Source organism: Panicum hallii, chromosome 9, assembly GCF_002211085.1.
Source record: "Panicum hallii strain FIL2 chromosome 9, PHallii_v3.1, whole genome shotgun sequence".
NCBI classification, from domain to species: Eukaryota; Viridiplantae; Streptophyta; class Magnoliopsida; order Poales; family Poaceae; genus Panicum; species Panicum hallii.
Genome location: NC_038050.1, coordinates 72239902 through 72267817, shown reverse-complemented (window position 1 = coordinate 72267817; position 27916 = coordinate 72239902). Strand labels below are relative to the sequence as shown.

The 27916-nt window shown below is 51.5% G+C and overlaps 5 protein-coding genes across 5 annotated transcripts; 3 read left to right on the top strand and 2 right to left on the bottom strand.

The window, feature by feature from the left end:
• The first annotated feature begins 390 nt into the window (after window positions 1-390).
• Window positions 391-3568, top strand: LOC112875455 (glyceraldehyde-3-phosphate dehydrogenase GAPB, chloroplastic). The gene is made up of 8 exons (XM_025939313.1): window positions 391-583; window positions 692-802; window positions 1593-1754; window positions 1874-2041; window positions 2124-2284; window positions 2401-2462; window positions 2557-3013; window positions 3115-3568. Exons 1-8 carry the CDS (start codon window positions 506-508, stop codon window positions 3248-3250), a joined length of 1335 nt encoding a protein of 444 aa, XP_025795098.1. The 5' UTR covers window positions 391-505; the 3' UTR covers window positions 3251-3568.
• Window positions 3569-3716: 148 nt separating this feature from the next.
• On the top strand, window positions 3717-7010 carry LOC112875457 (probable protein phosphatase 2C 47). The gene is made up of 5 exons (XM_025939318.1): window positions 3717-4067; window positions 4463-4627; window positions 4710-4907; window positions 5407-5612; window positions 6222-7010. The coding sequence occupies exons 2-5, from the start codon at window positions 4478-4480 to the stop codon at window positions 6778-6780; spliced, it is 1113 nt and encodes a 370-aa protein (XP_025795103.1). The 5' UTR covers window positions 3717-4067; window positions 4463-4477; the 3' UTR covers window positions 6781-7010.
• An 8880-nt stretch (window positions 7011-15890) lies between these two features.
• LOC112873444 (uncharacterized protein At4g15970-like) lies at window positions 15891-17935 on the bottom strand. The gene is made up of 3 exons (XM_025936391.1): window positions 17702-17935; window positions 16753-17118; window positions 15891-16670 (listed from the first exon to the last, which is right to left on the bottom strand). The coding sequence occupies exons 1-3, from the start codon at window positions 17933-17935 to the stop codon at window positions 16191-16193; spliced, it is 1080 nt and encodes a 359-aa protein (XP_025792176.1). The 3' UTR covers window positions 15891-16190.
• A 771-nt stretch (window positions 17936-18706) lies between these two features.
• On the top strand, window positions 18707-22825 carry LOC112874759 (plasma membrane ATPase-like). The gene is made up of 13 exons (XM_025938272.1): window positions 18707-18763; window positions 18936-19055; window positions 19174-20298; window positions 20404-20508; window positions 20598-20742; window positions 20834-20998; window positions 21084-21322; window positions 21429-21461; window positions 21562-21643; window positions 21756-21916; window positions 22013-22186; window positions 22263-22442; window positions 22544-22825. Exons 1-13 carry the CDS (start codon window positions 18707-18709, stop codon window positions 22823-22825), a joined length of 2868 nt encoding a protein of 955 aa, XP_025794057.1.
• Window positions 22826-23632: 807 nt separating this feature from the next.
• LOC112873442 lies at window positions 23633-27028 on the bottom strand. The gene is made up of 6 exons (XM_025936389.1): window positions 26884-27028; window positions 26690-26766; window positions 26525-26561; window positions 25654-25855; window positions 24505-24952; window positions 23633-23920 (listed from the first exon to the last, which is right to left on the bottom strand). The coding sequence occupies exons 1-6, from the start codon at window positions 27026-27028 to the stop codon at window positions 23633-23635; spliced, it is 1197 nt and encodes a 398-aa protein (XP_025792174.1).
• Between the last annotated feature and the right edge of the window lie 888 nt (window positions 27029-27916).

Sequence of the window (27916 nt, the reverse complement as noted above, 5' to 3'; positions counted from 1 at the left end):
AAGAACGTAGGGTGACGAACAATCACACAAACCAGTCAGTCCATCCTCACCATGCACAAATACTGATCACTCGATCGAACATATCTGCCGACGGATGGCCCCAAAAACACGGATCACTCAGGACACACAAAAACGGCCGTCGTCCCGATCAAAATGACAAAAAAAGATGAGCCCCTCGCTGTGACCCACAGGCTCCGGTAGCACGCGGACAAGAACCCCAACAGCAGAAACAGTGACGCGCAGCGTCGGGACTCGGGATACTCGCGCGTCTCGCTCCTACCGCCCACCACACATCGGATATCGCCCGGCCCAACGGGTGGCTGCGGCGCACGCAATCGCCTTATCCTCCTACCACGCCCCGCGCCACAGGCGGCGAGCGAGTGATCCCCGGACGCGACGCGACCCTCGGCCGGCAGGCAGCGCATAAATTCAGAGCACCGCCGCCGGCTCAGTTTCGTCTGGCTGGCTTGGCATCGGCACGGCACCCGGCAACAGGCAGCGCACGATGGCCACCCACGCTGCTCTCGCCGCGTCGCGCATCCCCACCAGCGCCCGGCTGCACAGCAGGGCGGCGTCCAGGCAGGTACGTGCGTGCCGGAGATGCTGATCGATAGATGAACATTTTCGGTCTCTTTCTGGTGATGGGCACCGCCGGTGTGATGGGTGACGACTAATGTGCGTGCGTGCGCAGAGGGTGGACTTCGCCGACTTCTCCGGGCTCAGGCCGGGATCATGCTCCGTCAGCGCCGCCGCCAGGGAGGCGTCCTTCTCCGACGTGCTCGGTGCGCAGCTCGTCGCCAAGGTACGTACTTCGCAGCTCTGCCAAATACATGTAGGTTTTGTGTATCGAGAGCATGCTTTCGTATGTGCTTTGCAGAGTAAGGAAATCTAGTGCCTGTTCACCGTAAAAACGTAGCGTGCACAGATCATAGTTGAATTATCCAACCGTTAATTCGCATTCACCAGAACATCAGTCAGTCTCGATTATGCATATCTTCCTTTTGCGCATCCAAACGTGAATTGAATTTGACTGCTTCTAACGATTCCAAAAGGGAATACAGCAGGCATCCAAACAATAGAATTCAAATTGTAGTTATTTCAATACCATGCTTGAATTGGTATTGAACCCAATTCAATGCCAACCCTTCATATATCGACATCCAAACGCACCATTGATGAAAAACGATTGAAGAGTAGATCCAAGAAAGGTAGTACAGCTAGATTCATCATGTTCAGCTTACGTTCCAATTACTTCTTTTTTGTTGTTACAGTATTAGATAGTGCAAGCACCTAACATACAGTATAAATGGTACCGTTATACATTTAGGTTACTGCTGTATGAGTGACAGTTTGATCTGTTCATTTGCTAAAGATTGACTTAGGAGTATTGTGTCAGTGGATTAAAGAAGAAGAACCCAGAATCACAGCAGAACCCAAACTATGGCCTTTGATAACCACACTCGTCGATTTTCAGTATTGCATCGTGCAGTCAGAATATTCCTCCCAGTTTTGATTTGCCCAAAATTTGGCTTCATTTGGCTGGCATGGATGCCACTCCTGCTTCATTCGGCTTGTTGGTTAACCTGTGACAGGCCACCGGAGAGAACGCCGTGAGGGCGCCCGCTGAGGCGAAGCTCAAGGTGGCGATCAACGGGTTCGGCCGCATCGGCCGGAACTTCCTCCGCTGCTGGCACGGCCGCGAGGACTCCCCGCTCGATGTCGTCGTCATCAACGACAGCGGAGGCGTCAAGAACGTACGTGACGCCGTCAGCTCATGAAGCCGCCGCTAGCTTGTTCTTCAGATCCACTCCTCTGCCTCGCCACGCATTCTTCTGACAGAGAACTCTCGATTCGCGTTTGGGTTTCATTTCAGGCGTCTCACCTCCTCAAGTACGACTCGATGCTCGGCACCTTCAAGGCCGACGTCAAGATCGTCGACGACACCACCATCAGCGTTGACGGCAAGCTCATCACGGTCGTCTCCAACAGGGACCCGCTCAAGCTCCCATGGGCTGACCTCGGCATCGACATTGTCATCGAGGTACATACAGATCCCCATGCATGCTTCGGTTGCCTAACACGGCCGGGGAAACTGACGGTGCTGAACTGTGTCGTGCGTGAAGGGTACCGGAGTCTTCGTCGACGGCCCGGGCGCCGGGAAGCACATCCAGGCCGGCGCGAAGAAGGTCATCATCACTGCTCCGGCCAAGGGCGCCGACATCCCGACCTACGTCGTCGGTGTCAACGAGGGCGACTACGACCACGGTGTGGCCGACATCATCAGGTAATTAAGCTAGCTTCAGTGCTCTTCAGCACTGCTCTGCATCCTGTCATTCAGAGGTCTCTGTCCGTATCATGCTAACATTTATATATCTGCAATCAAAACTCTGTTGCTTGCAGCAACGCTTCCTGCACGACCAACTGCCTCGCCCCATTCGTCAAGGTCTTGGACGAGGAGTTCGGTGAGAACTTAGTCTGTTTCCTGACCGACCACCCAATGCAATCTGATAAAGTACCCTCACCCACAAGACACGCCTGAATGAGAGAGATGTGCAGGGATCGTGAAGGGAACCATGACGACGACCCACTCGTACACCGGCGACCAGAGGCTGCTGGACGCGTCCCACCGCGACCTGAGGCGGGCCCGCGCGGCGGCGCTGAACATCGTGCCGACGAGCACCGGCGCCGCCAAGGCCGTGGCGCTGGTGCTGCCCCAGCTGAAGGGGAAGCTGAACGGCATCGCGCTCCGCGTGCCGACCCCGAACGTGTCGGTGGTGGACCTGGTGATCAACACCGAGAAGAAGGGCATCACGGCCGACGACGTGAACGGCGCGTTCCGCAAGGCCGCCGGCGGCCCGCTCAAGGGCGTCCTGGACGTCTGCGACGTGCCGCTCGTGTCCGTCGACTTCAGGTGCTCCGACGTGTCCTCCACCATCGACTCCTCGCTCACCATGGTGATGGGCGACGACATGGTCAAGGTGGTCGCCTGGTACGACAACGAGTGGGGATACAGGTGAGGGAGCCAGGTTAAACCACATGGTTATTACGACTAGTATTCTGGAACTGAATTGGCATTTGCTGATGCTGGGATTGTTGTTGAACGCGCGCGTGCAGCCAGCGCGTTGTCGATCTGGCGCACCTGGTGGCGGCCAAGTGGCCGGGCGCGGCGGCGGCGGGCAGCGGCGACCCCCTGGAGGACTTCTGCAAGGACAACCCCGCGACCGACGAGTGCAAGGTGTACGAGGCATGAGGGGGCCGTGTTCTCTTCAGAAACGACTGTAACGAAACACGTACGTACGTACATTACGATCGATCTGGAAGAGGGCAGGATAACTTTGTTGCGCTAGGGTTCACTGCCCGGTGTTCCTCCATAGAGAGTACACATACTGGTTTGCCGAGAGAGACGGACGGCGTAGCAGAAATGGATCTCTGTTTCTGTGAGGTGTAGTCATCACTGAACTCGTACAGGCTTCCTTCAGATTTCATTTCCTGTTGGGACTGCTGTGTGTTTGTTTCAGTTTTCCATCATCGTGATGATGACTTGATCTATAAAGATATCGTGTCACCATGAGTAGTCCACTACCTCAAATTTGTGTCCTGCTGGCCACGTGAACATGACGCGATCACAAAAGCCAACTCGTCAGAAACCGTGAACAGACGCATACCGGCACCGATCCCGTGGCGACCGACCCCGGCCGCCGCCAACCGCCCACCGGCCAGGCACGCAACGCGGCGGCGGAAAGAGAGCGCCCGCTTGCCGCGGATCCGCCGCCCGCGGCGGGCGGGGTCACGAGGCTAGCTCGGCTCGGGCGGCCCACACCAAAAAGCCGGCGGGCACGCGCTTGGTCCAAGCCGAGCCAGACCAGAGCCTAGCCGAGCAGCCCTGCCCAGCACCACGTCTCCTCGTCTCGGGCTCCCCCTTCCTCCAGGCCACCACCACAACACCCCTCCGCGTCGACGACGACCCCTCCGCTCCTTCCTTCCGTCCTCGCCCGCTCGGCAGCAAAGCGGAATCCTCTCCCTCCGCCACCGTTCCTTCACTCGCGCACGGCGGCGACGGTTCCCCGGTAAGCCTCTCCTGCGTTCCCGGCGGTCTCTCTCGATCTAACCCCATCGAAACACCTCGTCTTCAGAAATTTCTCTTTTTATTTAACCGCAATCCGCGGCCACTGAGCAACAACAGTGTTTATTTCCGCTCTTTATTGAATTTCAACCATAAATTCCAGTCTCCCTCTCTCTTAATTGTGCTAATTAACTTATCCGATAGCGTTATTTTTCACCTGTAATTTTAACGGTGGAAATTCCTTTTGGTACCTCGAACGCAAATTTCAGTTTTCTTTCACGAAATCATGATTCTGATTTGATCGGAGAACAAAAGAGCGAAAAAAAAACTACAGATTGTTGCATGTTCAGATGGACGACCGTAACCAATGCAATCATCATGGTTTTTCCATCATTACAGATTGACTGAAGAGACATGAATGGAGGCGTGGAGCCGCAGACCCCGCCGGACAGCCCTTCCATGGATGCCGCTGTCGGCAAGCCGCCGCGCCACCACCTCACCTCGATTCGCCACTGCGCCAGCAGCGCGCGCATCGCCGCCGCCGCCGCGTCGTCCCCCGACTACGTGAGCACCCGTAGCCCGACAACCCGTTGCCGCGTGATTTCTCGCTTCGCACGCACAATTAGAAGGCTTTTATGCGTTGCAGGGCCTGGATTTGGGGACGATGAGCTTGATCTCGCCCACCGACGTCCGGGCTGGGTTCCTGCCCGTGTTCCGATCGGGGAGCTGCGCTGAGACTGGGCCCAAATCGTATATGGAGGACGAGCACGTCTGTGTGGACAACCTCATCGAGCACCTCGGGGGGCGCGCCGCCGGCATCCCTGCCCCGGGCGCCTTCTACGGGGTGAGTTCTCGCTGGCATGTCAGGTTCCATTCACGTAAGTATGGAGATGGTGGTGTAAACGTATAATTGATCTTTGTTTTCTGTCTTTGAACGGACAATTTGGTGGTGATGATAGTGTTGCAATCATTGTTACATATGCTACTCCGTTCAGCTTGAATTGGAGTATGGTCAGTCTGATTGTCTGGTGGGGTACTTTTTTTAGTGATAATTGTCAAAGAAGAAGTGCTAAAAAAACATGGAGAACAATTGGGAAGCTTTCCTTGTTTCTTCGAGAATCGAACTGTTTACTGTGAAATACCTACATAATCCCTACACCCCAAACAGGCACTAGAAGTCTTCTTGGTGCTTATGAGTTATGAATGCAACACCAACATGATAACAGCTGCTTCGTTATTTGCTTCCATGTTGAAACAAGAGTTGTGCATATGTGCCATTATCTGAGTGGGGCAAGAACCTTCTTAATTTGAAGTGCAATCATTTACTGTACCCCGAAATGCAGGTGTTTGATGGTCATGGCGGTACAGATGCAGCATGTTTTGTTCGCAAGAACTTACTCAAATTCATTGTTGAAGATATGCATTTCCCCACGAATGTTGAAAAGGCAATAAGAGGTGCATTTCTGAAGGCTGATCATGCACTAGCAGATTCCCATTCCCTTGACAACAGTTCTGGAACCACTGCATTGACGGCTCTTATATTTGGCAGGTGAATTTTCGATGTCAATGCATCAAAATGTTTCTTTTTGTGAACCAATTCTTAATTATTGTTTGGTTATTGTCCAATGATGATACCAAGCATAAAATAAATTAGAATGTGTGCCGTGCGTCCTTCAATAAATGCTGGAAATCCTTGCCTACAAAACATACAATGAACATCCGAGTATGCGACCACTGACTAGCATCTGTTGCTTAATATATTCCAGATCAACTTTGTATGTCTTATAAAATTTAGATATTTGGTGATTGTCATTGACTGTGGATTAGTTATATGGTGCTAGTTTTCTCCTTTTCTGCAGCATCATTTAAAATCTGATACCATTCTGGCTATTCAGTAGAACAATTTCAGCAATCTTTCTTTTAGAGTTTGTCATACATCTTCTTTCCTTACTCAATTGATTCAAGCCTTAAAAGTATGATAACTGTTCTAAAAGCAGATGCAACTACAGTGCATGTTTATGTTGTTTGCGGGACTCACTTGCCACAATAGTACACGTGACGTGGCTAAGTCTTTATTCTCTCTGAACCTTGCAGAACTACTTTTTTTGGATCTATTTTTTGGCTCTTCAGCAAAATTTTCCATGTTTCTGCACTGCAGGACACTGTTCATTGCAAATGCAGGTGATTGCCGAGCTGTTCTAGGAAAAAGAGGTCGAGCAGTGGAACTATCGAGAGACCATAAACCCACCTGCAAGAGTGAGAAGATTAGAATTGAAAAACTAGGTGGTACTGTTTTTGATGGCTATCTTAACGGTCAGCTAGCAGTAGCAAGGGCACTTGGAGACTGGCACATGAAAGGCCCAAAAGGCTCAATTAGCCCTCTGAGTGCAGAACCTGAGCTGCAGGAGATTGTGCTTTCTGAAGAAGATGAGTTCTTAATAATAGGCTGTGATGGGCTTTGGGATGTGATGACCAGTCAATGCGCTGTGTCGATCGTAAGGAAAGAACTGATGCAACACAATAACCCAGAGAAGTGCTCAGGCGAGCTAGTCCAGGAAGCGCTGAAACGGGATAGTTGTGATAACTTGACCGTTGTGGTTATATGTTTCTCATCCAATCCACCCCCTCAAATTGAGATCCCAAGATCCCGTGTACGAAGAAGCATTTCCTTGGAAGGGTTGCATTTACTCAGGGGAGCTCTGGACAGCAATGCCTGATCTCAGTCCATTCTTTCACTAGCCATTTCTTGTTTTATTATACAATTTTGCGTGAATAAATCCCGTAGAATTGCTTGAAATTTTGTCGAGAGGCTTTAGGCTAATTATTTGCAGAGTTGAGGTATAATTTATTTGTATCGGTAAGCAAGATTTGTATTGTCAACAGTGTAATTATCAGCAATCCCTTTTCTTTCGGTGCATACAAGGTGCATTTTTCGCATGGTTGATCAGATGCCCCATACTGCTCTTAGTATGTTGATGTTTTCAGAAAAGCCAGTAGCACCGTAGTATTGGCTTTCTACATAGCTCAGCTAATAAGACATGACAAGTTGGCACTCATTTAGCAAAGAGGAGTAAAAAAACAGATTTGAGGTACCTTATTAACCTTTCTTTTGGCTGAATTTTCTCTGTTAATTGTATTGGTCCCAGTTGGTTGGGTGGATGTTTGCTTAGATGATAAATCTACCAAACAGAGCATGATCACCTACCTGATTTCCAATCCGATGTTTTCAAGACAGGATATGACTGCGCAACCACTACTCACTCACTACACCTGATTCAGTATTCACGTGCTCCCTTGTGCTTGCGAAAACAAAATCCTATCAGAGTCAATCCCTTCAACATGAATTGACGCAAAAACTTTGTAAAGGGCCGCAGTTGGTTACTGTAGTTTTATGTCTTGAAATACCTGGTCAGAAATAATGAAATAAGAACACTGGCATGCAGTCAGTATGTACAAAATGAGCACTCAGTATCGACTTATAGCACCCTATAGACTTAGGGTGTGTTTGGTTCAGCTGTGGATTTCTGAAAATCTGATTTCTGGAATCAGCTGTGGGAAAGCTGCTGTGAGCTGACAGCTGTGGGAAAGCTGAAAGCTGTTTGGTGAAACAACTGTCAGCTGTAGATTTCTGTAAGAAATGTCCGTTATGCCCCTAAGATCCCGTAAGGCTGTTTATATGCTAATTAATCGTATGGACATGTAGATGACCGTTTTGGAAAGGAAATATTCATATTTGTTAATATTTGACATATATAATAATTTATACAAAATATATATCCACGTTATAAAAATAATTGAACAATTTTTTTTCTTTTATTTTTTTCTCTGTATTTCTTTCCTCTTTTTTTTTCTTTCTATTTTTCCCTTCTTCTTTTCTTTTTCCCCCTTTTCCCTTCTCCCTTTTCCCGTTCCTTATCTCTTTCTCTGTTTTTCTTGAGCAGCACGGGGGGCGGGCGGCGAGGGGGCGGCAGGGGGCGCGGCGGGGGGGGGGGGGTGGTGGGGGACGTGGCAGGGGGCGGCGGGGGACGCAGCAGGGGGCGCGTCGGGGTGGCGGGGGCGGCGCGCGGCGCTTGGGGGGCCGCGGCGGGGCCGGCGGGGGTCACGTCGGGGGGGAGGGTGACGGGCGGCGGCGGGGGGCGCGGCGGGGCCGGCCCGGGGGCGGCGGGCAGCGGCGTCGGGGGGCGCGGCGGGGGAGGGCGCCTCAGGAGGCCGCAGAGGGCGTCGCGATGGGGAGGCCGGAGAGGAGCTGCCGGAGATGGGCAGGAACTCCGGCCGCCGGAGCAGGGGAGGGTGGCAGCGCCCCTACCCCAGTCGCGTTGGAGACGAGAGAGCAGGAGTCAGGGGAGGAAGGAAAAAAGAACTGTGACGCCCTGAAAATCTACCAAATTAAATCACGCGCTAGAGTGCCCCATTTAAAAGTCATTCGTCGCCAAAACCCTAACCCTAACCCTTCCTGTCCGACAGCGGACCTGACCGATGTCCCCTCCCGTACCACTTACGCGTGACCGCTTTCCGCGATCAGCGCCGGTGCAATGCTGTGCTTCTCGCGCAGCGCGCGGTCGACGCTCGCGCGTGGCCGACCGACCGCGGTCGCCGCCGCGATCGGTGCCGACGCGCCCCTCCCTTTCTCTCCCTCCCCTTTCTCCTTTCTCTTTTTCTCTCTCCCTCCTATTTCCTTTCTTTTTCCCTCTCTTTCTTTTCTTTCTCCCTTTCTTCTTTTCCCATTTCCCTTCTCCTCCCTTCTCCTCTCCCCTGCTCCCGAACGCCGCCCTCTCCTGCTTGGCCCGAGCCACGGCCCTCTTCCCTCACGCGCGAGTGCGCGCCCGAGCACCCCGCGCGCACACCCCGGCCGCGCGCTAGCCCCTGCCGTGCCACGCACGAGCCCTCGCCGCGCCGCGCGCGAGCTCCTGCCCGGCCGCGCCGCGACGCACGCACGCGCGACGCGTGACCGTGCGCCGCGCCGTGCCGACCGCCGGCCGCACCACGCCCCTGGCCCGCGCCGTGTCGCGCCACCCGCGCACGCGCGCGCCCGCGCGTGCCCCGCGTGCCGCGCCGCCCGCCGTGCCGCACGTCGCCTGCACACGCACGCCGAGCTGCGACGACGCGCCGCCCGCCGTGCCGCATTCCGCCCCACCGCGCACGCCATCGCTTCCCTGCTCCTGTGCCGGCACAGCTCCACGTACGGTACCTCGGCGCCCTCGCCACCACGCCGCTCCACGACGTCCGCGAACGGCCAAGCGCCATTAATGGCCGTCCCGAAGCCGCTCCGCCGGCCACCACCCGCCCGCCCGCTCGGCCGCCTATAAATAGGCCCCGAGCAGCCGCCACCTCCCCCACGGCTTGCACTGCCACCGCCCGCCCCTCCCCTAGCTCACAGCGCCGCCACCGCAAACGCCTCCGCCCGCCGCCGCTTGCTCCCGTGGGCGCGCTCCCTCGCTCCACCTCGGCCCAAGGTGAGGCCGGGGAAAGGATACCCGTGCCCCCCTCTCTCTTTTCCCCCACCCCCGGACCGCCGCCGTGCCCTGACCGGCCGGATTGGGCCGTCGCCGGCGCCCTGCCCTCCCCCTCCTCTGTTTTGCACGGGGGAGAGGAAGGAGAAGGGCATTTTGCCCATAGCCCCTCCCTTTTCCCTGTTTTTCCCCCAAAACCCCTCCTTTTCCATGAACACTCCCCTATTCATTCCCTTTTTGCAAAAGAGACCTCGTTCTTCCTATTAATTCAAATTGAACCCTCCAATACTGGAACCTAGATACATTTGACACTCTTTAGCATGCCCCGAGAATTTCTGGGATTTACAAAAAGGTCCCTGCTATTTCCAGATACCTACGAATAAACCCCTAGAGCCCTGTTCAACCACCCGAACCCTCTTTAGCTCGTCATTTTATGTGCGAAATAACCTCCGATCGACCCGAAACTTTACCACTCCATTTCTAGAGTAGTTCTAGCCATACCATTAAGAAACCACCCGAAAATATTAACCCTACCTCCGTAACTAAATTATTTCCGATTCGAGCTCAACGATAAAAGCTTTTAGTTCTTGTGCTTGATTGTGTGTCTGTTTGTTTGCGTCGTAGGACACGGAGTGAACGAGGAAGGCCTCGACTGTGATCAAGCGAACGAGAACCAGTTCCGCGACTCCGAGCCCGAGGGACAGTGCTACGATCAGGACCTCCCGCAAGAGTTTGACGATGGCAAGTTCAATTCCGCCCTTTGATGCATGTTTCTGTCCTAGTTTTTATAAACACAACCCAGTGGCCTGTTTTATAAAATTGCATGGTTTGCGTGCTGAAAACATGGTAGGATAGCCACCCTTGTTTGAGATAACCCTACCTTGACCACCTGATTTTATAAAGAAAATGTGTGCGTGTGGGAAGGGATAAAAATATGGTTTTGAAAGACGAGTCGGACGGGATGGATGGCATTTCTGTGTGAATTGCCGTTGGTGTGCTCGTACCTGTGTGGTAGGGCAAGGAAGGAAGATATCCATCCTGTCACCCCTAAGGACCGAGTTGATGTGACATCTCACCTAGCTTCTCGTCGTGCGAACCACTTGACCGTTGTATGGGCAACGGCTTAGCATAAATCCCACTAGTTAGCCTGATAGTCATCAGGAGAGCTGAGAGCAACGGGTGATCAAGGAGAAGGGATAAGCTCTGTGTGACTTATGCCCTGGTCAAACCTCGGAGATAGGTCGAATGATCCCTTGGTGGATCCCGTGATGGCTAGTCAGGTCTAGCTAAGGTGGGTAATGGCTTTGTTGGGATCTGCACCGACACTAAGGTGATCGTGTTGTGTACCCCACCTGTGGGTAAAGTTGTACACCTCTGCAGAGTTAAAATCTATTCGAATAGCCGTGCCCACGGTACTGGGCAAGTTACGGTGTGGTCACATAACTAGTGTTTATCTCCGGGAATAGATGGGCTGGTGTGAGTTGTTTGGAAAGTGTCCGGCAGCTGTGCCGTGTGCTACGGCGGACGGGGAGTCCGGTAGCAGTTTAAAAACTTGGATCCTGTGTGGATCAACACCGTGTGCTCCTTGGTACAAGAAAACTCGTTTTAAAAATGTTTTTAAAACAACTTCTGCATACAACAGAGTTTTCCGCAAATGAACCCTAACCTTATCCTTGGATTGTCCTGTGCATTAGCTTCTGTTATACCCCTCCGTGGGTGTGATTGGACTTGCTGAGTACGTTCGTACTCACCCCTTCTTACTTTTACAGTGGAAGATCCAGACTACGTCCCCGAAGACAACGAGTAGGGTTCCGTCCTGCACCCAGTCTTGCCTGTGGGTGAGGTCACCGTTGGAGCTCCGCATGGCGCAAGACTCTGATGATCCCCTGTTCGTAGTTAGTGTAGTAGTATGGGTTTTTGTTGTAATCCTCGCGATAGTGGCGCTTCACTGCCCGTTACCGCGAAGAGTTGTACGGTGATGTACCATCTGATGTAATGAAAGTGTTATCAGCCTCCTGGGACTGATAAAGTAACACTTTTAAGTCTTCCCTGATGGGGGGACGCTTCAAGAACGAAGCGGTATGCTCATCCGATGGCAGTGGTGGGTAAATAACGGGTAGAATCTGTGGAAATCTGGGGTGCCAGCCGATTTCGGACTGAACTAGCGGAATCGGTTGATTCCAGAGAATCGCTGCGCCCGTCCAACCCCTTTGGTTGCGATAGTAGATTCTGTGACGTGAATCGGTCGACTGAATCGCAACCAAACGGACCCTTAGTGTTGTACTTCAGCTAGACTTTGCAGCCTGACTGCTGTTCTTCGCTTACTTTGATTCGCCGGTAGTATGGTTGGCCAAATGGGCCGCACGGCACGGCACGGGCACGGGCACTAAGCGGCACGGCACTAAGTGGCACGGCTTATCAGCCATGTCGTGCCCATTAGTGCCGCCGTGCCGATGTCTCGACATTAGCACGACACAACACTATGTGCCAGTGGCCATGCCGGGGCGTGCCACAGGGCACGGTAGTGCCCATGCCGGCACCGGCACAAAGTGCCTCACACAAGTCACGGAGCAGCTACACAAGAGATCACAAACACAAAAAAATTACGAAATACCAATTTATTAGAAGTTTAGTGCAATGGCTACCTCATTAAAAACATGTCGAAGTAAAACCCACCCTTGTGAGAGAAGAAACTATGGACAGGAAAAGAGTATAGCCAAGCTCCATTAAAAAGTTCATTGTCTTACTCTTACATCAACGGCACAAAGTCTAGAACCAGCACCAGCAGACTAGCAAAATATTACAGTCCCATTATATAAATGTTTATGAATCATGATAAAGTCTTTCAAATGCTTCTTCAAGTTCCTTGTTCTCCACAGGCAGCTTCCCAGTCCTTGATGGAGGTTAGGATCTCTACCATTTCAGGCTTCAGCTTCCTTCGCCGCTCCTACCGGTCATACTAAAAGTGGATTATGAAGATATGATAGACACAGGAGCAATTAAGATATCTTTAGCCATGCCATGATTGAGAGTACTGGATATGTAAGTTTGTGCTTATTCAAGATGTTAAAATCATCAGTTAGATGGTTGATAGTGTCATAGTCTAAGTAGGACACAAGTTCAGAAGCATTAGAAGCTGATGACCTTACCACATGCGGTAGAGAAGTTGTAGATGTATCTCTAGACATGTTAAGACTACCAGGCAAAATACCACCATCCAAACCAGCACCACCACCATCATCATAAATTTCATCCCAAACAGATCTTGACTTACCAGATAAGATAGGAGGGTCAGTCCTCCTCAACCTAACAGCACCATATTTCTCATTATACTTATTGTACACATCAGTAAGTCTCACCAGTATAATCTGTACTGGTGAGACTACCTAACCTTCTAAGCACCCTAGTAAAATCTTTCATTTTAGCTCTAGGATTCAAGATGAATGCAAAAGAATAAAGTAAAGCTATGCCCCTCCAGTACTTAATATATTTATCTATCATATGTTGAACCATAGATCTGATGCGCACATCATTAGCATAATTTTTTAGTGTAGAGCAATTTTAACAAGATAATGAATCATAAGTGGAGATGTAGGATAATACATACCAGATAATGCAACTATTGAATCATAAAATAGCTCAAGAAATGATAGCATTTTTTGTGCCACAACCCAATGCTCATCGGTTAACAATAAGGGCTCACCTTCGGTCCTAGGATACTGAGCATAGATGAAAGTAGTGAAAAGGGTCTTATGAGAAAATGGATGCTTAAGCATTAGAAATGTAGAATTCCACCTAACATCCATGTCCAGTTGAAACTTTCTAGGCATAACACCAGTTGCAATGCAGTAACTTTTATATGCAGCAATTCTCTGATTAGAGGAATTTAAGAATGATATTGCAGTTCTAAATGTTTCTATCGAAGGCTTAAGAGCAGTTAGGGCCTCCTTAACAATCAGATTGATAATATGACATGCACAACGCTAATGCAAGAATATAGAATTAACTGCATTAGATGATGCATACTCTAGTTTATCAATAACCTCAAAAACCAAGGTACTTAGATAGGACAGGTCTCAGTTTTTGCATGGCTGCAGCATTAGATGATGCATTGTCTAAAGTAACAGCAAACACCTTTTCAGTCAAAGCATAATCAGCCAGCACAGATGCAACACGGTCAGCAATATTTTATCCATTATGGGACACATCAATATGAACTAGATCAAGCACCCTCTTCTCTAGTTGCCAGTCAGAGTTTATGTAGTGAGCAACAACTGTCCTCTTTGACATTATTAGACCAAATGTCAGAGGTTAGACACACACAATTAACAGAAGCACTAAAAGTCTCAACAACTTCTTCGTCGTCATCTCCAGCCAACCCGCACAACTGCTGCTCTTCGTTCATACCCACCTCAACCGTCTCATCGTCAGAGCCGGCCATCGTCACTCGCCAGTGACCTGGTTCCTCAACAGCTACAAAACAAACAAGATTTGGGTTAGGAAAATATTAGAGAGAAGAGATGATCCTAGATCTAGGGTTAAGGTTGTCCTCGTACCTTTGGAGCTGGAGCACCAGGATCGCCGGCGATGGCGATGAAGCACGGATCCAGCCCTCTGGTTTCTCAATGGATCTAGTCTACATCAGTAGAAAGATTGAGAGACAGTGAGACTGAGATACACACACACTCACACATACATGGAGAGAGAGAGAGAGGATTCAAGGGAAGAGGTCTTACCCTAGATCCGGAGCACCAGAGTTGCCGGAGTCCGGCGACGGCGAGGTCGACAACGACGGAGATGATGAGGTGGATGACAAGGAGAGGAGGACGCTACATCGTCTGTACGAGATCGAGATGAGGGGTCTAGATAGGCATGCCGTGTGCTAGTGCCGGCCCCTGGCGGCTCAAGGCCACCGGAGCCCGAGAAGACGAGAGGACGGAGGAGAGAGGGGCGAGTCACATAGAGGAGAGCAAGGGAGGAGAAAACGAGTGGCATGGTGAGTTGAGCGAGAGGAGAGAAATGGATTAGGGTTAGGGTTGGGGGAGGCGGCGGCCGACGCGCCGCGTTATGCAGTAGCCCTCCCCCAACAGGCCATCGTTGTGCCACCCCCGGGTCGGCTCATTAAGCGTGCCATGCCCGTGCTAGTGGCGCGTGCCGCGAATGTGGCCCAGGCACGGCACTGTGCCACGCACTAGCATGGCACTGGCACGATGGGCCACATGCTAGATCGTTCTGGGGCTATGCTTTCTTGGGCTGTGCCAGTACCGGCCCGGCGGGCCTGTCCGATTTGGCCAACTATAGCCGGCAGGTGATAGAAAATCAAACACGCAACCAACGGAGAAGAAAACCTCTCTCTCGCGCGCGCTGCATCAGGACAAAGGCGACCGGCGAGGGTTTGAAAGTGAAGCCTGTGGCTCGTAGACCACCTCGCCGATGGGATGTGTGGCTTAGCCGTCGCCGTTGCCCAGCGCTGCTGCAGTACAAGTGAGTGTACAACTGAAAACCGCCAGTACACTCGGAAACCTGGCGGCCCTGCAGTACAAGCCGCCGAGCAGAGCTCTTCTCCATGTGTACTGCAGCTTGTACTACTGGAGTGAGCGAGCATCAGTGCATCAGTACACCATGGCTGCTGCCTACCTACAAATAGGGGCACCAGTGACTTGGGAAGACATGGTCATGTGGTAGAGCTTTTTTTAGGAGTAATGGTAGGGATCAGCGCTAGTTTTCTGGCTGTAGCAGCAGCAGTGGAAGGGGCATGCAGAGGAGCACGAGCTCTGGTTGGAAGCCGACCTGTGCTACCCTCGCTCGCTCTCCTGTGCCTGCCTCTTCCATTCCTGCTGCTACGCTATGTTTGCAAGTCTCAGAGCTGAGGATCTTTGATGGTGCGGCGCATGTTTGTTGAGTTGTTGTTTTCTCATTCGTCGTATTCCTCGATCCTAGCTTCCATCTTCTTTTTTTGCCTGGTTCATTTTTTTAAAAAAAGAGGATCATGAGTAACAGAGGAAGAAATTTCAATCGCCATTTGAGGCAACATCATTGGATTTCCACCTCTGCGGCCCAGTCTGATGCTCCAACAACTGCATTGTAAGATCCACATACACATCTGAAGCTCCATTTCTGTTAGCAGGTGAGATGACAGGGAGGTCCTGGATTCTCTTTCGGATAGGCCCTGAAAGGAGCTCCGGGAATACAGATGTCTGAAGATAACCCACGACCGCGAGTACCACGGCACCGGATTTGGGGCAACAATGAGCAAGTACCTTTATATCTTTCCGCATCTTTACTTGAATAGATTGTGCGGCTGCATTCTCAAACTTTGCAGATTAAGATTCGTTCATTTCAGTTAAAAATGTAATACAAGCATGTGCAAAGACATCGACTAGCAGCTCCACTCAGTTGCTTACAGGGAGTCAAAATGTGCGAATAATTCACTGTGGCAGTCCAATACTCAGTAGCTCACGTCAGTGCCTACAATACAATCAACAAAAATGAACTTATAAACTTCCCATATTTTGGTTTGCATTACCCATCTTTCCGGAGTCTGAATTGATCACTTGTCAAGCAGAAAGACAGCTTCCTCTTTGCTCTATCGCCCCAGTTTCTGAACACTAGAAAGACAGCTTCCTCTTGATCAGAAACGCACAGTGCGCGTATTTTTGAACATGCCTTGGTTGCCTTTACCTGCAATTGCGTGGCACAGTCCATGAAACAGAATGCTTATCGTCGCGCGGCAGCGCCATGAACCTCCTCCAGTCCCGGAGCATGGCGTTGAGGTCGCTGATCTTACGGCTCAGCCCGATGCAGCAGTTGGCGTGCATTGTACAGACCCTGCTCATGTTCCGGCTCGGCTCGCACAGGCCACCAAAGAGCTCAGTGCTGAGGAACTTGATCTTGACGCCGAGCTCGGCGACGAAGGAGTCGTGCTTAATGGAGTTGAGCACGTCCTGGTCGTGCAATCCGGGGTGCTTCTCCCGCGCCGCGTACCAGAACCTGTAGAACTCGATCGTCTCCGAGTTGGAACGCACGTACGCGAACCCGCCGTTGGGCGCGTTGCTCAGGTCGTCAGGGTCGCCGGTGAAGTGGTCGCAGGCGATCTGGAAGTCCCCGTCCAGGTAGAAGTGCGGCAGCGGGTTCCTGAACCACACGATGTCCGTGTCCTGAGATGTTCAGAGTTTCAGAATCGACGCACATTTATTCAGAATGCCGTTCCAAAATTAAACTGATCCGGCAGGAAGATACCGTGAAAATGAAGCTGAAGCCTTTCTCAAGGACTTGCCCGAGGAAGTTGATCCTGCTCCACATCATCTTGAGGTAGCCGTCGGTCATGAAGTTCTTCTGCCCGGAGAAGTCGACGCCGCCGGTGACGAGCGCGAAGCAGTGCCGGTGCACTTGCCTGCAGCGCGCGTGCGCCGCCGTGTCCAGCGACACGATGACGAGGTGGTCCAGCAGCTCCCTCGTGCTCTCGCCGGTCCGGAAGCTCTCGAGGAAGACGTCCAGCACCGAGCCGGGCTCCGACCACGCGGCGTTCAGCGTCGTCAGGATCACCGTGTCGTTCGCCATCGCGGCCCCCCTCAGGACCTCCTCCAGCTTCGCGTCATCGATGTCCTGAATGCGTGCAGCGAGCGCGTCAGTCAGTTTAAGCACGGCAGTTCGATCTACAGACGATTGGCCTGCCATTGTTGCAGACTGAGCAAGGTAGAGCTTTTCTGGACGATGAAAAATTCTGGCTCACTCAGCAGAATCGAAGTGGCTGCATACATCACGATGCTGAATAACATAGCATGGCGACTACAAGTAAAAAAGCAGAGTTTCCAGAAAGAGGCGAGGTTGACTAGTATATCAGCAGCTAAAGAAAAAGAAAGGGGGCAAGGGCTTTTCAGTATATATTGGTGGTCTGTACTATACTCCACGGAATTGTCAATGATATCTCACCAGTTTATCCATTCTTCTTCTTCTTCTGATCGATTGAAGTAATTTTCAAAAATAATAATTGAAACATTTGGCATCGAAGGCGCACTAAGTTTCAATGGGCTACCGTTTTTCTTTTCGTGGTTCCACTTGAACATCGGCAGTGAAGAAAGATCAGAATGACCGTTTGTTATCACGGACCTTTCGGATGACCACGCCGCCCAACCGGATCACATCAACCTTCACGAACAGATACTTTCGCGTGGCATCGCGCACTCACCAGGTCGAGGTCGTCGTCGCTCGGCGCGCCTAGGCGCGGGGGCTCGAGGACGTCTCCGAGCGCCACGGCGCGGTGGCGGTACACCACGAGGCACGGGAGGGCGACGGCCGCCAAGAACAGCAGGGCGCTGACCGCCCTCCGCGCCGCCGCGCCGCCGGTGCCCTGCTGGTCGGGCGTAGCGGCGCCAGTCTCGTTGGCGGCGCGCGTCGCCGGCAGCGGCGGCGGCGCGGCCATATATACTGAAACGAGGGCGGTTTGATCGGAATGGTGGGAGGGTTAGCGAAGCGTCGTCAATGCTGCACGGGTTCTAATTCGTTGTGAATGAACCTGAGGAACGGACATGCATTCTTTTTAATTTTTTTGCGGGTATTGTAATGAATTTTTAGATGAATTGATGGAATACAAACATACCCCACGCATGATATTTATTTCGACAACCTCACCCACTGTATAAAACCAAAGTAAACGGTTCTTATAACGAGCAAAAGTGCTTAATAGTTAATGTAAAATTAATGCTTCAAGCCTTCAACATATACACATACTCCTAGTTGTTTGTTAAACCTCCATCAATGGCTTGATCCAAACTAGGTTCAACTCTTACTTTTATTTTATTTTGTACATGCTCTTGTTAATATGTTATCAGAATGAATGAATTAAGTGATTTTATTTTAATTGGTCAACACCATGATCTTTAGGTGCTGTCAGCACCTAAGTGTGATCAAGAGGTACGTTCGGGTCCGGCGTCCTCACCGTGGGCCGAAAATGCTGGCGCAGGCCTGCCATGGGCCTAATATGAACGAGAAAGAGAGATTGGGCCCGTGACGGGAGGGGAAAGAAATCCTTTTTCCTTACGTGTTTATCTGTTACCCGTATTGCTACTACTGCTCTATAAATAAAAGACGTGGCTGCGTGGATATCTCCCCCCTCTCGTTGGCACGCAGCATACAGATAGCGCCCCGTTTTCTCGTGGGAGGTTTAGGGCGGCCAGGGTTTAGCCCCGCGGCGATGGCGGCCGCCATGGACGAGGGCCTCGACGAGATCAAGCATGAGTCCATCGATCTGGTTAGAATTGATTCGATCTTCGTCTTTTTCGTTCGTTTGCGTCGTTCTCCTCTTTCAATTCAGTCGATCTGTCGATCCGGTTTACAGCGTTGTTTTTGGTCAGCTAGTTTTGAAGTTTTGAGATCGGCCTTCAATTGCTCCGTTTCGATCTAACAATGCGTCCACTTCGCAGGAGAACATCCCGGTGGAGGAGGTCTTCGTCAAACTCAAGTGCAGCAGCAAAGGCCTCGCTACATCGGATGCCCAGGCACGCATCGCCATGTTTGGCCCCAACAAATTGGAAGAAAAGAAGGTTAGATCATGATCCGTCTAGTGTAACTAGCCTGGTCCTCTCTTTTTTTTCTTTACCCGTATGTGTACGTTTAGATCTGCAAGGTTTGCGTCGTGTGACAATTGTGCCGTGCGTGCAGGAGAGCAAGGTGCTCAAGTTCCTAGGGTTCATGTGGAACCCGCTGTCGTGGGTGATGGAGTGTGCCGCACTCATCGCCATCGTGCTCGCCAATGGCGACCACAGGCCACCGGACTGGCAAGATTTCGTCGGCATCGTCGTGCTCCTCTTCCTCAACTCCACCATCTCGTTCTTAGAAGAGAACAACGCCGGGAGCGCTGCCAAGGAGCTCATGGCCAACCTCGCGCCCAGGACAAAGGTGCTCCGCGACGGCCGCTGGAGCGACGAGGACGCGGCGATCCTCGTCCCCGGGGACATCATAAGCATCAAGCTCGGCGACATCGTCCCCGCCGACGCGCGCCTGCTCCAGGGAGATCCGCTCAAGATCGACCAGTCGGCTCTCACCGGCGAGTGCCTCCCGGTCACGAAGAACCCCGGCAGCAGCGTCTACTCGGGCTCCACGTGCAAACAGGGCGAGATCGAGGCCGTCGTCATCGCCACGGGCGTGCACACGTTCTTCGGCAAGGCAGCGCACCTAGTCGACAGCACCAACCAGGTCGGCCACTTCCAGAAGGTGCTCGAGTCCATCGGCAACTTCTGCATCGCCTCCATCGCCGTCGGCATCATCATCGAGGTCCTCGTCATGTACCCAGTCCAGCACCGCCGGTACCGCGATGGCATCGACAACCTCCTCGTACTTCTTATCGGCGGCATCCCCATCGCCATGCCCACCGTGCTTTCGGTCACGATGGCCATCGGCTCGCACCGCCTGTCCAAGCAGGGCGCCATCACCAAGCGCATGACAGCCATCGAAGAGATGGCCGGCATGGACGTGCTCTGCAGCGACAAGACCGGCACGCTCACCCTCAACAAGCTCAGCGTCGACCGCAGCCTTGTCGAGATCTTTGCCCCGGGCGTTGAGAAGGACGATGTCGTCTTGTTCGCCGCCAGGGCATCCAGGGTGGAGAACCAGGACGCCATCGACGCCGCCATGGTCGGCATGCTGAGTGATCCCAAGGAGGCCAGGGACGGCATCGAGGAGGTTCACTTCCTCCCCTTCAACCCCGTCGACAAGCGCACGGCCCTCACCTACATTGACCTCGCCGACGGCAGCTGGCACCGTGTCAGCAAGGGCGCTCCCGAGCAGGTTGTTTATTCGTCACCATCATTGTCTTCCACCGAAAAAAAAATTATCTTTCTTTCTTCCTGCACGGATCGCATCTGTTACTAACCATGGCATGTATCCATGTAGATCTTGGACCTCTGCAACTGTGGAAACAACGTCAGGAACCTGGTTCACACTGTGATCGACAAGTACGCCGAGCGTGGCCTTCGATCTCTTGCAGTTGCAAGACAGGCACGACCTACTTCTTTTCAGAACACAGTCATTTTTACATCTATGAGCTACTACGTCTTCTGTTTCTTAACATATGTCATGCTTTACAGGTAGTCCCGGAGAAGAGCAAAGAAAGCCCTGGAGAGCCTTGGGAGTTCGTCGGACTGCTCCCTCTGCTTGACCCACCCCGATCAGACAGCGCTGACACCATCACGCGTGCTCTCAACCTCGGCGTCAACGTGAAGATGATCACTGGTACATTCCGTCTTTCATTATATAATTCTACTACTTTACACTACAGACCTGAGAAATTGTTCAAGCTGACATTACTTTGACAATCCTACAGGTGATCAGCTTGCCATTGCCAAGGAGACCGGGAGACGGCTAGGGATGGGCACTAACATGTACCCGTCGTCAGCTCTGCTTGGGCAGAACAAAGATGAGGCCACTGCTTCAATCCCAGTGGAGGAATTGATCGAGAAGGCTGACGGCTTTGCCGGTGTCTTCCCAGGTGAGCATGCACACAGAAATTACACTGCAGTTGTAATATCAGTTGATGGTTTATTCAGTCTTGACGTTGCTTCATTTTGATGCAGAGCACAAGTATGAGATCGTTAAGAAGCTGCAGGAGATGAAACACATCTGTGGAATGACTGGAGATGGCGTGAACGACGCACCTGCGTTGAAGAAGGCGGATATCGGAATTGCCGTGGCTGGTGCTACTGATGCAGCAAGGAGTGCCTCTGACATTGTGCTTACTCTAGAAGGACTCAGTGTCATCATCAGCGCCGTGCTTACAAGCCGTGCCATCTTCCAGAGGATGAAGAATTACACTGTGAGAGTTCCATCCTTGAGAAACTTACTGCTACATGTTAGGAGCATGCCTTCCTTTCTCTTTCAGCGACAATTACACTGATTTTCTACTCTTGCAATTTCTGCAGATATATGCAGTGTCGATTACAATTCGTATTGTGGTAAGTTTTTGCTTTCCTCAGGCTGTACAAGCATCAACCGGTAGCACAATTATTTTTATTTTATTTTACTGGGAAAATCTAACGTGTTGTCATTGTGCAGCTTGGATTCATGCTGATTGCGCTTATCTGGAAATTTGATTTCTCACCTTTCATGATTCTGGTCATTGCCATTCTGAACGATGGTAGGTTTGCAATGCAGATTCAGAGTAGAACAGGAATCTGAACATTCAATACCGATATGCTGATTTTCTTTTTAAATAAATGTGCTGAACTTTTGTTGCTGTATGATTTCAGGCACAATCATGACTATCGCAAAGGACAGGGTAAAACCTTCCCCACACCCTGATAGCTGGAAGCTGAATGAGATATTTGCCACCGGCATTGTGTACGGAACCTACATGGCCGTCATGACTGTCATCTTCTTCTGGGCCATGAAGAGTACTGACTTCTTCTCGGTAAGCATCCTACCATGCAAACGAAGAAGCATGACAAAACATTAAGGTTCACTGTCCTGGGTACATAACATAACCTCGTCTTTGTTTGAACCGCAGAACACGTTCCGCGTGAGATCGCTGAGGGGCAGCGACGAGGAGATGATGTCGGCCCTGTACCTGCAAGTGAGCATCATCAGCCAGGCCCTCATCTTCGTGACGCGGTCGCGCAGCTGGTGCTTCGTCGACCGCCCCGGCTACATGCTGTGCGCGGCCTTCGTCATCGCGCAGATTGTAAGCCCGCCCGCCGGCCTCCCGCTGCACAAGAGCATGCTGATCCTGACTGACTGCCTGCCTGCCGTGGTTTCAGGTCGCCACCCTCATTGCCGTGTACGCCAGCTTCGGGTTCGCCAAGATCCAGGCCATCGGGTGGGGTTGGGCCGGGGTGATCTGGCTCTACAGCCTCGTCACCTTCGTGCCCCTCGACCTGTTCAAGTTCGCCATCCGCTACGTGCTCAGCGGCAGGGCCTGGGACAACGTCCAGAACAAGGTAACAGCTAGAAGAAGGTGTTTTTGTCTTGGCGTTGGTTTCACCTTAATTTCAGTCTGAGTCTGACGAGGCTTCTCGTGTCTTGGTTTTGTTCCTCGCAGACGGCCTTCACCACGAAGAAGGACTACGGCCGGGAGGAGCGCGAGGCGCAGTGGGCGACGACGCAGCGCAGCCTGCACGGCCTGCCGGCGCCCGAGTCGGAGCAGCCCGGCAGGAGCAGCAGCAGCTACGCGGAGCTCTCGGAGATCGCCGAGCAGGCCAGGCGGCGAGCGGAGGTGGCCAGGTTCCGCGAGACGAGCACGCTGAGGGGCCACCTCGAGTCGTCGGCGAAGCTCAGGGGCATCGACATCTCGGCGGTCAAGTCGCCGTACTACACCATGTAAAGGCACGGCGGGCCGGCGGCGCTTCGTATTGGCTGCGCCTTTTTAGGAGCTGTACAAAGTGCACGTCCTCGTAGGTCGTATGATTTAGACGTGTTTGTTAGCCCTAGGTCAGACAGATGCTTAATTATTTTTTCCCCGTCTCCAGAAGTTGCTCCTTAATTTTGCAACAGTTTTACTTGTTTGTGAACCCAAAATTTAAATTTAAGGTCTTGCATCGATCAGTCAGTTTCCTGCTCTGCTCTGCTAATATTGATTCGTTTTGGATTTAAGCTAAGATGTGTTCTGTTCGTCGATACCATTCTATCGACGACAAGATAAAGTGGTAAAAATCTATGTGCTTTGTGCTAAGGTGCTGGATAATACAAACATCACAACGTCTATGTCGAAAAATCTGCAAAAAAAAGGAAAAAAAACTCGGTGCTTGTTTAGAGTGGCAATTCTTCTCTACGTAATTCGAGGAAAACAGATCCTCCGTAAAAATCTGTCATACGGATTTCAAAAATCCGTTAGACTGATCACTTGCGAGATAATGGTCGGCCGTTTAGGTTAGAACGAGATCGCTTTCGGGATTGATAAGATTATCTTAGCTCTTCCTAAGGCACACCAGCACGGCAACACCATATAGAGCGGAAAGGAAGCGGAGACTTGGCAGCTATTACATATATGGGCCGTTTGGGCCGAACGCTACAACGACACAACGCGAAAATTGTAGTAGCGCTACACCAAGAGGCCCGCTAGGCCCATACTACACCACTCACTGCATCGCATGGGCGGCAGAAGCAAGCACACGCCGTTAAGCCGCAGAGGTCAGTTCGACGTGGACAGCGACAGGTCGAGGCTGATCCGGCTCCCCGCCGACGACGTCGTCGGCGACAGCAGGCTGCCCTCCTCGCCGCCGTGCGTGCAGCACCGCCCGCTCCCGGTGTCCAGCGCCAGGGACAGCGATAGCGAGCAGCCGTGGTCGTCGTCGTGTGCCCAAGCGACCGACGGCGGCGGATTATTGGCGCCTCGGCGCACGACGGCCTTGTTGCTTGGCGTGTCGACGCTGCACGGCAACCGGTTCGCCGTGCGGGGGACGCGGGTCCTGCTGGCTATCTGCATGCAAACCATTTCGATCGTTAGCATTCAGTAAGTCAAGTGCTTATCATTACCACATTGTGATAAATTTATGACAAATTAATAAGATTATTACGATGGAAGCAAATATCCCTCGACGTTTGACAAATTTGCATTTAAGGTTGTCACGTGTTAGCATTTTTCTTGGAGTGTTGCTGTACGATGCCACTAGTCAGCTAGTAGTGTGCAGAAAAGGAAAAGGCAGCACCACTAGTCAGTAGTGTAGTAGACCTGACTATCAGGCCGGCCGGTCACTTCAAAGCTTTTGCCTTTTTGGTGCTCTCTACTGGAACTCGGGGAGAGAGGAGGGGAGCACGCGTGCGCTGCAGTAGCAAGCTAGGCCACGCGAGGACAAAAACACGGCACTGCTGCAGGGAAAGAGTATGAACCCATCGACCGTGTCACACACAGGGTGCATGCCATGCGAATTGCTATGCTGCTCTGAGCTACAGACTGAGACGACGATCGATCCGTCCATCTATCCATGCGCTTTGTCCCCTCTGATCCCTCGCTTTCCCCCCACAGCTCGATCGATCCAGGAGACAGTGCAGTGCAGGGCATACCTCAAAAGGGTGGTCACGGCGGCAGGCGGCCGGCCCCGGCGCCACCACGAAGCCCAAGAATGTGAAGAGCTTGTTGGGAGGAGGGGCAGGGGCGGCGTGTCCGCCGCATGCCGCGGCGGGCCGCGCCTCATGCCGCTGCCGCTTTATTCCCGCTCCCTGCAGGGGCTCCACCTCCGGCTCCGCGTGAGGAGGAGGAGCACCAGGAGCAGCAGCCATGCCTCCCATGGCCGCTTGCATGATGCGCATGTAGTTGTAGCCACCTGCTGCTGCTGCGAGGGCGCAGTAGAGGCGCGGCGGCGATGACCCGTCGCCCTCACATATTCCTGGTCCTGGGCCTCGCAGCAGGCTCTTGGGGCTCGCGTTCCCGCCGTAATCCTCCTCCTCCTCCCGCTCACGCCTCGTCTCCGTCCTGTTGTTTGGTTGCACACGCATGGTTAGTTCACGCATGCTGTTTGGGGGAGAAACATTGCACATGCATGTAAATAGTACAAACGAATTGCCAGTGTTTGATTTTGGAGAGCATACAAATTAACTTACTGATCTTATTTATGTTTGAAGTTTGAGAATCATATGAGCATATCTACAGTGCACTTTGGGTAAGTTTTCTGTCCAAAAAATCTTGAACACTCTCCAAAGCAAAATCATTAGGGAAATCAAACGGGGATAATGACGCTCATGGCTTTTTAGGTATATGAGGTGTAGCTTTGACCACTGTTTAGTGCACAATGGAAGTGTGGGACTATGAAACTAATTTTCAAGGAAAATATACATTTTTTTAAACTCAAATATTCAAAAGCTAACAATGTCCAGAAATTTTAAAGTTTGACCTTGGTCATGGCACAGTCTAGGCGACATGATGTTTGCATCTTATCAAAGCTAAATTATTCCAAGATGCGCACGCAGGAATACTATTCGATCCATGGCTACGACCGTGCTACCACCACCCCAGGGAAGAAGAAAAATAAAAATAAAAGAAAGACCCTGAAGAAAGCGAGTGCCAAAGGAAAGGAGGGGGTCTAAAAAACGTTGTCATTATTCGCGGCGCGAAATGGCTGCCTCCTGACGTGACCGATGAGCATGTAGATAGATTGGCAGAGAGCGCATCGAGAGAGAATAAAAGGGAATGAGTAAAAAATAAAAGGCAGTGACCTTTTCAGTTGGGGGTGAAGCAGCAGCGGCAGCATTGGCTCCTTTCTAGGCTTTGGCGAGCGGCAGATGCAGCAGCAGGGGCCATCGCACTCATGATCCCACTGCTGCTGCTGTGTATCCTGACTGCAGAGCTCCATATGCATGCCGCTTCCTCCGTATAGGTGCTCCTGATCCGGCCGGGGCACCTGCTGCATCGTCGACCCTGATCGCAGGATCGGCAAAAGAAGAGGAAGAATGGGGGGTTAGTTTAGGTTTTGTTCTCTGACGCTGATGGAGTGTGCTGCAGCAGCTGTATGCATGGAGGATGGAGCATACACTGCTTCTACTGTATACACCTAGCCATTGGGTTGCACGCACAAAAGCAAGCACATAAAAAAAAAATCTATAGCCGTTGAGAATGGTGCCATCCATGCACACACGCATGAATTGCAAGAAAGAACATGTTTTTTTTTCCCATGACCAACCAACAGCCTTTCTGCTTTCTCATGACTAGTAACATCATCAATAAATAACTTTTTATCTTAATTAGATGTGAGCCTGGGCGGTATTACATAGACTATCATTAGCTGAGGCACATTTAATTTTTTGGATTTTTTTTTAAAAATACTCACGTAGTAATGCTAAACTCGTTAGCTATTTTTTTCCCAAAGAAAGTATTTAGCTATTTTTAGAGGCTCTACAGTACGAAGACCCAACCAGCTACAGGGGTGGGAAGAAAAGATAAGTATATGCTTCCCTTTTTCAGTTCTCCTAACGTTTTTGGGAAGAAAGAAGAGATGTTCCTGAACTACTTAGGGCAGGGCAACTAGGATATACATGTACAAATTTGTAATAACTTGTCTTGAAACAAAAGGAAAGATGTATATTATACCTTGCATTCCAAGATCATTTCTCATATTTCTGTACATCTGCTTCAACATTCAGAAATAAAACTTGTTCAGTTAGCTAGTGATCAACTTTATCAAAGAAAAATTAAGAACATGTGTGGCGCGGCAGTGTGGGGGGAGGAGATGAAGAACGTATTTCAGTAGTGAACCTGCAGATGGCTTTTGACATGAGATATGGTGAGTCCTCCAACTCCCATCAGCTGCAGAACTCGCTTCGGCGTAGCCTCTGCAACCACAGGTTCAGAGCTCATGGCATGAGAAACGCACAGACACGCATTCAATCCATACCGGAGAAAGAGAGGAAAATCGGAGCAAGCATGAAGATGATCAAGCATGCACATACTGTCCTGGCCCCCGAGCTTGTGGATGGCGTGGACGAAGCAGTGGTGCAGATCGGGCGTCCATCTGAGGCGAGGCACCTTGGACCGGTTGTACTGCCTGACGCCGCCGCTCCTCTCCCGGCCGACCACCGTCCTCACCATGGTCATCTATCTATCTCTCAGCTAGCTAGCTCGCTCGCTCCAACTAACAACACCAAACCGACCAGCGAGGAATGAAACCGGCAACCAGAAGCTATATATCTGGTTAGACAGCCAGCCACTTCACATGCATGTCTGTGTACATGAATGACCATCCATCAGCCAGGCTAGCAACCTCATATACGCGCTGTGCAACACCTGCCTGGCTGCCTCCTCTAATACTAGCCACTAGAGAGAGGAGAGAGGGGGGGGGGGGGGGAGCAGTGAGACGGAAGTGTTAAATTTTGCTGTGTACTCCGGGCAGATTGCAGCGGCGGGCAAGAGACAAAAGGTTGGAGACAAAGGGTGTGTTTCAGATGCGGTCAGAGCATATGCCTGGCGTAGGAGGGGATAATTATGAGAATGGGGCAGAGCTGTTGACCCGAGCGGAGATGAAGACAGCCAGCGGCAGCAGCAGAGCATGCCAAGCTTCCCGCCAGGATGGCCTCTGACATGCACCTGGCTTAATTGTCCACCTCCACATCCTCCCCCTCTGCTTGCATTGCATTGCTATCTATGCTACCTGTAGACAGACACCAGCAACTTGTTGAACCCATTACTCATTTCGATGCACTGTTTTTGCTTGGTCATTCTTCTCCATTGTTTCCATGCATTCAGCTTCTTCGTTCAGCAATCAAGCTTGCATTGCTTAGCGTTTGCTAACCGTTTCAGTCCAGCAACTGAAAGTGATAAACCATGCATGATGACACGACACCTGACCACAACATGCATGCATGCAAGCAAGCAAACGGCTTATTTCTGGAAAACAAAATGGATCCATAGTGAGCTATAGCTAGTACTACCTAGCAAATGTTGCATAGGAGTTGAGTATCGGCAGGATATAAATAAAGATGTGTC